Raw genomic sequence first — 8,731 nt, 5'->3', positions numbered from 1 at the left:
ACCTGCAATCAGCCAATTTTCTAAGGAGTCCTGATACCTTATACTGAATTGGTACTTAGAAACCAAGATCTAGAGGTAGGGGTGTTTATTGCTATTGTGGTATTAGTATTTTTGTTCCCTTTCAGTGGAAAGAGCTCGGAAATAAACTTTTTTTTTTTTTTAAATAATGAATTTACATAGAATCCCCGAATTCAGATCTAACATTTATAGGGTTTTCCCTCACTCTTCCCATTTCATATTTTTAATCTCCCTTCTCTAACCAGTGTTGTGGTTAGAATCAGGATTCCAACAGAGGATTATGTTCGAAAGTTCTTGAATTAATTATTTTGTCTGTGTGTGGTTATTATTACTCCGATATACAGATAGATTCATTTTTTGTTTGTATTTAGTTTTTTTCCCTCCTTGTTGATTTAATTTTTGAATATGTAAAATATTTTCATTGCTCAAGTCAAAACTATATAAAATGTATACACCTTTTCAGTATCCTACTGAGCAAACAGAATTACTATACGACCAGACATTTTTCCTTTATACATACAGATACATACAAAGCCACCAATTCTCAATATTTAGTTTGTAATTTGGACCTACGTCCATGAAGTAAAAAGATAATTTCTCTATGTTCTCTATGTCATTTTTCTTACATCTTAACACAAGAACACTGAGAAAGTTGTGACTTCCGTCCTTAATGGATGACTATGTGAACCTATCAAAACAAAATAGCTCAAACAGTACAGGATACCAACACATGGGATCCTCTCAGTGATTTTTACACAGCATCGAAAGCACTTCTATAAATGCTCAGGTCTTAGATACACAGTGGTAAGACCCTATGGAGCATAGCCAGAGGGTATCTGCTATATCTGAGAAAGTGCCTGGTCCTAAGGGGTAAAATGAACTTGATAACGTTACCTGGTGACAATCCCATTTTCTGCAAGAATGAAGGCTGCAGTAGGATTGGCAGCCCTGATGAGGCTCTGAAGCTGAATAAGGAGAGGGTGTCTCTGCTCTGTGGTGTGACTGGTGAATACCACATTACTCACCAGGCCTGGGGAATAAAAACAAAAATGGTTAAGCCTTCCAAGTCCTGATTGGGGCTGAGGGCTCACACAAAAGTGGGCCCTTGCTCCCTCCCCTGATCGTCCGTTCCAGTAGTCCCCATGTACAGACACCCCTGACCACCAACACTGACAGAACATCATTCTGTTCCCTATTCTGCTACTGCCACCTCTTGGAGTGAACAGCCTCAATTCTGTAGCTGCCTCACTTCCTAATCTCTCTTATCTCCTTAATTCTGCTTTCCAGCTGACATCTTGAATATTTTCATCAAAGGGCTCTTCCCACATCCCCTGTAGTTAACCTTATCAAGAACTAGCGCAAAAGACCTTCACCAGTTCAGACCATAGACATTTACAAGGCACTAACCATATGTCAGGTGCTAACCAGTAGATTCTCAGAGTGTACAGGTGAGAAAGAGTCACACACATAAATCCAAAATTGCAAGGTAAGTGCCAACATAGATATTCACATAGTGATACCATAAGGAAGAGTGGCCCATGTAACGAAAGGCTGTGGAGTGGGCCACAACCACTCCCAACCTTTCTGTGAAAATATAAAAGTAAAATACGTAACACAACAAAAGAATTTGGAAATCAGGGAAGTTACCACATTCCACCGTACCAACACAATTTTAATACTTTTTTCATATTCATTCCTATTTTTACACAGTTATGATCAGAGCATAGATACCATTTCTGCTATAAGAACATTTGCATTTTTGTTATTTATTTTTATTTTTTAATATTGTGAAAATTTCAAACATACACAAAAATAGAAAAAGAAGTATAATGAACTCTTATGTGTCCATCACAGGACTCAAGAATTATCAACACATGGCTAACCGTATTTCTTCCATACCATGCCCTAGCCTTTCCCCCTTTCCCTTCCTCCACACTGGGTGATTTTGAAGCCAATCCCAGACATTCTATTATTTCATTCAAAAATATTTCAGTAGCTAGCTCCACAGGACTCTTAAAAATTAATGATTAACAATAAATTCTTTAATATGAAAAGTATAGTCTGTGTTCAAATTTCTGTCTCATGAATATTTTAATTTTTTTGAATAAGAACCTCACTGATGCCTCTCATAATTTTCTTTCCATCGATAGTGTCTCCTTATTCCCATGTATTTGTTGAAAAATTATATTCTGTAATTTACTCCCAGTTTGAATTTTGCTGATTGCATCCCCACAGTGTTGCTTAACACACGAGCTAGAACTTTTTAAAGATCTTTTATAGATTTAATCTTTCATTATAAATTACTTTTAAAAAATTCTTTTTCTAACTTAAGCTGAATGCTTAATTCATCATTTTAGAAAGTTATTTCTTGTTTAGTAATGTAGTAACTTAAGGGTGTGTGCTTTCTTTTGAATTATTTGGTATAGAAATATTCATGACAGGTTGTAGATGGTGTCTTTATCATTAAAAATTGTCTTTTTTAGACTCAATTTTTTTGCCTTGAATTTAACCTTGCTGTTAATATTATTGCCTTTCTTTTTATCTGAATTTCTCTGTTACATCTTTGTCTATTTTTTCATTATCATCCTTATTTTTATTTTTTAATTTTTTTAGGCGAGGTAACCCTTGGTTGACTTCACAGATTGCAAGGACCGTGTCAGCCTACAATCCCTTAATCTCTTATTTTTTAAAAAAGTTTTACGCCTACAGCATCTGGTCTTCCTAAGTGGTCTCCCATCCAAGTACTAACCAGGCCTGACCCTGCTTAGCTTCCGAGATCAGACGGGATCGGGCTTTTTCAGGGTAGCATGGCCGTAGACCATCCTTATTTAGTTTTAGATGCTTCTCTTGTATAGAGCATTGTATAAATAGGTTTTGTTTTTTGGTTTAATGTGAAATACTTCTCCTTTTACATGTTTATGCCATTTATAATACTTTGGTTCTGTCACCTTGTTTATATTGGATCCTGATTTAATTTTTCTTTTTTTTTTTTTTTAGCTTTAGTGGTATGATCTTTGCATTGTCTTCTATTTTCTTCTGATAAGTGGTGGGCTTACAGTCTGTTTTTAAGTTCTTATGGTAGCCATCCTATCTTTTTTTTAATAATAGATCTAAATCACTGTTTCTTATAATGTCACCTTTAGACAACGCCTATTGACTTTTCGATATGACAGATGGGGAAGCTGGTATACCTTTAAGTTCTTCCCACTTCACTATCACATTCTGGTTGTGAATGTTTATTTGGTTATCACATTAATTATTTTAGTTCTTCTAGTGAATACTTTTATATCTTTAAAAACTATAACTCATCTTTACAACTTGATTTAACAGTTTTAAACTTTATTGATCTCCCGTTTTGGAAGATGTAGATAGAGTATTTCTCTTATTGCCTCCTAATTTTTTGTTAAATATAATTTCATTTTTAGATTTTCAACATTTATATTCTATTTTGTAATAGGATTCTCACAGGTGTTATCAATTCTATACCTAAAATTCAATGCTCATGATCAATCTTTTTACTAGTAGAGACTAACTTTATAAATGATTAGTTCTATAAGTGAATATCTCTGAATTATGGAGACTTCATTCAGCTTTCCTAAGTAACCTTATAATTGTAGGACCCTGAATACATGAATTGTACAGACGACTCTGTACTAATAATATTTACTTCAGTCAAGTGTTTAGTTTAAAAAAAAAAAAAAGCTCTATTTAGTTTTCGAGGTCAAAACTCAATGCACAGAGAAGGGTTCATAGAGAAAAGAAATTCCCTTCTTCCCTAGCCACCTAGTTCCCTCTCCTGGAGGCAACTACGTATCAGAATCTCATGTCTTCTTCTATAGATGTGCTGAGTACAGATTTAAAAGTAAATGTGTGTGTGTGTAATTTTTCTCCCATAAACAGTGGCATACTACGCTGTTCTGTGTAGTGGCATCTCATACTTTTTTTTTTTTTTTTTTGGCGTAAGCTCTTTATCTTTTGATTTTGGTAAAGCTTACTTCTTCCTTAAAACCTTCCCTGAAGCCTAGCATCTCAGTCCGCTTCTCATGCCACACTGCTCTTGCTCCTCCAAACTACAAAAGCTCCCTGGAATAACATAGGTGGTGTTTAAAACATAGGACATATCCTTCTTTATCTTCATATATGTGAAAAGACAACAGGATGTAAAGATTAAAGCATGGGTTTTAGAGCCAGGCAAATCTGAATTTGAATTTGGGACTCCACTAATTAATAATGAGTGACATCAGGCAAATTGTTCAATTTTTTCTCTGAGTCCAAATGTCCTCCTGTTAGATAGATGGGAAGAATAACACCTATGTCCAGGTTATCAGTAAAATGCTTATCACAGGGCCTACAGATACTGAGAACTCATTAAATGAAACCTATCCCCACCACCACTACCACTACTATCACAGTCAGCTGAGGATCAGCCTGAGATGGGACTTGTACATGTTCATGGAAGGGCCTGAACTGATCCATTCCTCAGGCACACAGAGGTGGCTGTAGCATGTGGGCCTCAGCCACAGCAACCAGCAGGAAGCCAAGTCATGTTATTTCCACCAGTCCAGGCTGCTGAGTCCATGGTTCGGATGAGCAGCCATCAATAGTTTAAGGCAACTTCCAGGATCCTTGGCCCCTGCTTTTAGTTTGAGGCAGAAGTTAGTGATACTTCCTTCCCCTCACCACTAATACTTAAGAGAAAAATGTTCCAAAATGCTAAAGACATCTAACTTCATAAATCATCTGGATGCACCCCAATCACGACCAGGGAAGAGGAATCAGAAGCTCCACACCAATGGCTGTGTATTACAATGGGGAAAAGGCACACACACAGGCTATGTAGGGACCCTGGGACTGTAGACATCAAGAGTTTAGAGCCTGCCTGCTAAGCTCAGAGCCTGCCTCCCAAGTGGATGCTTCCTGCTTATAGACCGTTTGGAGATCTATCGATTCGTTGGTTCTCAGACACAGGTCCTACTCGGCTCAGGTTATTGGTTAGTGCTTAGCTAGTGCTTAGGCAGGTACAGCCCATTTGCCTCTGAACAGTTTCCTGAGAGACTGCTAAAGATTCAAAGGTAAGTTTCCTCAATGGCTTCCCCTGACTTCCAAGCTCCATCTCCTCCGGTCCCCTTGGTGAAAATCCACACTGACCGCCCAGTTCTGCAAATCTGGGCTGTGAGTCCTCCTCTTGGCCTTGTGAGTGCGAAACAGCTCTTGGAGTCATCAACCACTCTCAATCCCTGCTACCATTCACCTAGTTCAGACCACCACTCTTTTTTATTAGATCACTGCTCATTCTCTCCACTTCCAGGCTTCCTTTACTACAATTTCATTCTCCCTACTGTAGTCAGAGTAATTTTTCAAAAAAGAAAATCTTATTATATCACTTCTCAACTTGAAATGTTTCAATGCATTCCTATTACACTTTGGCTAGTATCTTATCTTCTTGGCCTGCCTGACCTATGTGTCATGCCACACTTCCTCAATGCCCTGGGCATTCTCTGGTCACCGTCAGGCCTTTCATTCTTGCTGTTCCTTCTGCCAGAAACCATCTTTCCACTTTTTATTGGCTCAACTTCTTTCAGGGCATAGACAGTTTGAATAGAATCACTACCAGAAGACTTTGCTAATGCCCCAGGGCTGGGTTAGAGCAGGCATTGGATAAAGATGTGCTGAATAAATGAACAAATGAATCAAGTGCAATAAAAGATGCATGCCATTTGACCTCCGAGGCAGCTGCTATGCTGTGGGGCACCTACATGCCAAAATTTCTCCCACATAAAAGTCTGAGCAAATCCCATTCATCAGACAGGCATCTGAAAAGGTTTCTAAGGCTTACTGGTGTATATATGTTTTGGTACAAAAAAGTATTTAGTACAAAGTTTCTTCCTCTCCCCTCCTCTGAGCCCCAGTTCTCTTCCCCAGAGGCAACCACTGATAACCAGATTTGGGTATGCTTCCTCAGATAGTCTATGCATATACAAGTATATAGGAATACACAGAATCACATTTCTTAAAAGATTCCATCACACTCAAAACCCCTGTCCTCAAGGTTTCCATGTAGGATCTAGTTCTGGTAATAGCACATGACTTAGAAATTCAAATGGAGATTATGTTAGCATTTTGTTTATTCTATTTTAAAAGGTTCCTCACATGCCCTTTCTGTTCGGAAGCTGTAACATTAGGATGAACCATCCTCAGCCAGAATGTCAGGGATGCCTCCTAATGAAGGTGACACTGATGGTGTCCATACTCCCGTTCCCATTTAGGAAGGTCACTCTGGAGGCTGGGGGAGGTGGAGGGGACAGGAAAGACAGCCTGGTGAGCCTAATGCCAGAACCCCTTGCCCTGGTGCAGCCACAGGAAGTGACTGGGGCTTCTGGAAACTGACTGAGGCAAGGTGAGGAGGCCAGGCCCAGAATGTGGCACAGTGGGGAAGCAGACAGGGTTGTCTAAGGCTCAGCACATTCCAGAGATGGCAGATACGTGAGTCGGATCCTGCAAGAGGATGGTGAGATTCCCAGGGGTGGAAGACAAGAATAGCTGTGATGTATCTTGCAATGAGGAGCCAGGAAAAGTTGAGTGAAGACCTATAGGCCTTAGGGCTCTGTTTAGTATACTCTTGGGCAAAAGAAACTGGAGTCAAAGTAGTGCAAACATGCCAACCTAAAGGGAGAACAGCAGGGTCACAAACACAGGCCTGGCCTGCCCAGAAGAAGGTTGGGGTCTTGGTTGCTGACATCTTGCCCAATGTACTGTCTGCCTCACAAATACTGTGTAGACAAATCCTGTGAGCCTGGGATTCTAGGTCAAGAACTGGACATAGAAAAGGGGCTTTTCTTTATAAGGAAACAAGCAAAAGGATTATCCCAAGCATTCCTTAGGCCAGCTATGCAAACTGCCACCAGCCAAGAGGAAATGCCATCTGTGAGGCAGGTACAGCAGTTATCTGGAGGCCACGGTGGGCGGTTTCATCTTGCTTGGGCCAGCTTCCTTCTGCTTTGTATCTGAGTGGATAACCTGATTTGGCCAAGGTTTCACCAGTCTGTGCTGTGAGTAAGTAGGTGGCATGGCCTGACCTACTCTCAACAGTGGAGGAACATCTCTGAGGTCTATCTAACCATCCCAGTCTGGGCTAAAGGCTTCCAGCAGCCCAAGAAAAAACAAAGATCACTTCTTTAATCTATCTATAGCTACTTCTAAAAGCAGGGCATGATTGTAAAATATCTCTGCTCTGCTTTCAAGCTAGCACTGTAATGAGCCTTTCTAGTTGTTTAAACACCGAGATTATTTCCTAATCCTTAGATTTCTGTAATACACATTATCTTGAGGCTGCAATATAGTCCTTTTCTCATTGTAAAATAATCCTTTGTTGTAAAAGCAATAAATCAGGAAGCCTGACTCATCTACAGAATTAAAGAAAGGCAATATGCTCTCTCAGGACGTGGAGTTGTTTGTCTACTGGTGGCAGATCCCACCTCCAAGTGAGCCGCCAAATCTTTGACCCTTGAACAATATGGAAGTTAGGGGTGTTACAGCCAAAAACCTACATGTAACTTCTGATTCCCCAAACACCTAACAGCCTACAGTTGACCAAAAGCCTTACTGGTAACATAGTCAATTAACACCTATTTTGTATGTTATATGTACTATATACTGTATTCTTATAATGAAGTAGAGAAAAGGTTAAGAAAACCAAGAGGAAAATATGTTTATAGTATTTATTGAAAAAAAAAATCCACATATAAACGGACCTGCTCAGTTCAAACCCGTATTATTCAAGGATCGACTGTACTTGCTTTTTATCTGCTTCCTCCTCAGACAGCCCATACCCCTGGTGAGCCATGTTAGACCAGTCCAAAGGGTCCCCTGAGCCCAGATGCAAGGGGAAGATATTTGTCAAGGCACTGTCACTCCACAAGCCCCTCAGAGTTCAGAAAACAGTACATATAGCCTCCAAGGTATCTGTCCTAGCTTTATAAAAGCACAGAATTTGACACAAGTTGCCTTTGAACACTGAGATGGGAGACAGTATTAATGAAATATGTCTACAAAGTGGCAGAGAGAATGCAGTTGGTTTTTTAATATCAGCCCAGATTCATGGACAGTGAAAACAAATCACATCTCCAAGACTCTTTGCCAGGGCAGCCTGACCACCTGTGCTATATGTGCAAAAAAAGCAGAGGGGCACCGAGGGAGAAAGTGCCAAGGAGACAAGGTACAGTTTGAGGGCGATAATGTGATGGACAGGAGTTGACTATAACCCACACCACCCTAGGCTTTGACCATGATTTCCAAACATGTACCTGAGGACCAGATAGCTTTCCTTGGTTATCTCCTATGTTTTTCCCTATGCATTCTATTTCAAGGACAGGTACCGCAAACCTTCCTACTTTCTTAAGCTAGAAACCTAGGAGTTATCCCAGATACCTCCAACTCCTGACCCACATCTAGTCTGTCATCAGATCCTGCAGACCCAAACTTCAGAAAATCTCCTTAATCTACCTAAAGTGTGTACTGTGGGAGGACCCATCCAACTCTGCTTCTGGGGAGCAGTGCCTGGAAAACAACAGGGGCCTTTAAAAGCTGGACTCGAGAATCCTGGTGCAGCGGTCCAACATACACATTCCTCCCTCCAGTGACCTGGCCTCTTGCTCCGTGCAGCACCCAGCTCAGCTGTTTCCTAAGACAGCGGCTCTGGCATGCTCTGTTGTCT

At 40.2% G+C, this 8,731-nt stretch overlaps 1 protein-coding gene and 1 non-coding gene across 2 annotated transcripts in view; both read right to left on the bottom strand.

Annotated features, from left to right (window-relative positions):
- Positions 1-8,731, bottom strand: part of CUNH20orf194 (chromosome unknown C20orf194 homolog) — a 103,478-nt gene that overhangs the window by 10,840 nt on the left and 83,907 nt on the right. Inside the window, exon 30 of the mRNA XM_006922013.3 lies at positions 913-1,048. Within this exon, the coding sequence (XP_006922075.1) occupies positions 913-1,048 (136 nt within the window). The remainder of the gene's footprint in view (positions 1-912; positions 1,049-8,731) is intronic.
- On the bottom strand, positions 2,719-2,837 carry LOC112471181. Its single transcript, XR_003043223.1, has one exon. It is a non-coding gene; the product is annotated as a 5S ribosomal RNA (ribosomal RNA).

The sequence above is a fragment of the Pteropus alecto genome, unplaced genomic scaffold (genome assembly GCF_000325575.1).
Source record: "Pteropus alecto unplaced genomic scaffold, ASM32557v1 scaffold45, whole genome shotgun sequence".
NCBI lineage: Eukaryota > Metazoa > Chordata > Mammalia > Chiroptera > Pteropodidae > Pteropus > Pteropus alecto.
Note: the sequence above shows the minus strand (reverse complement) of the source record. Positions and strands in the feature narration are given on the sequence as shown.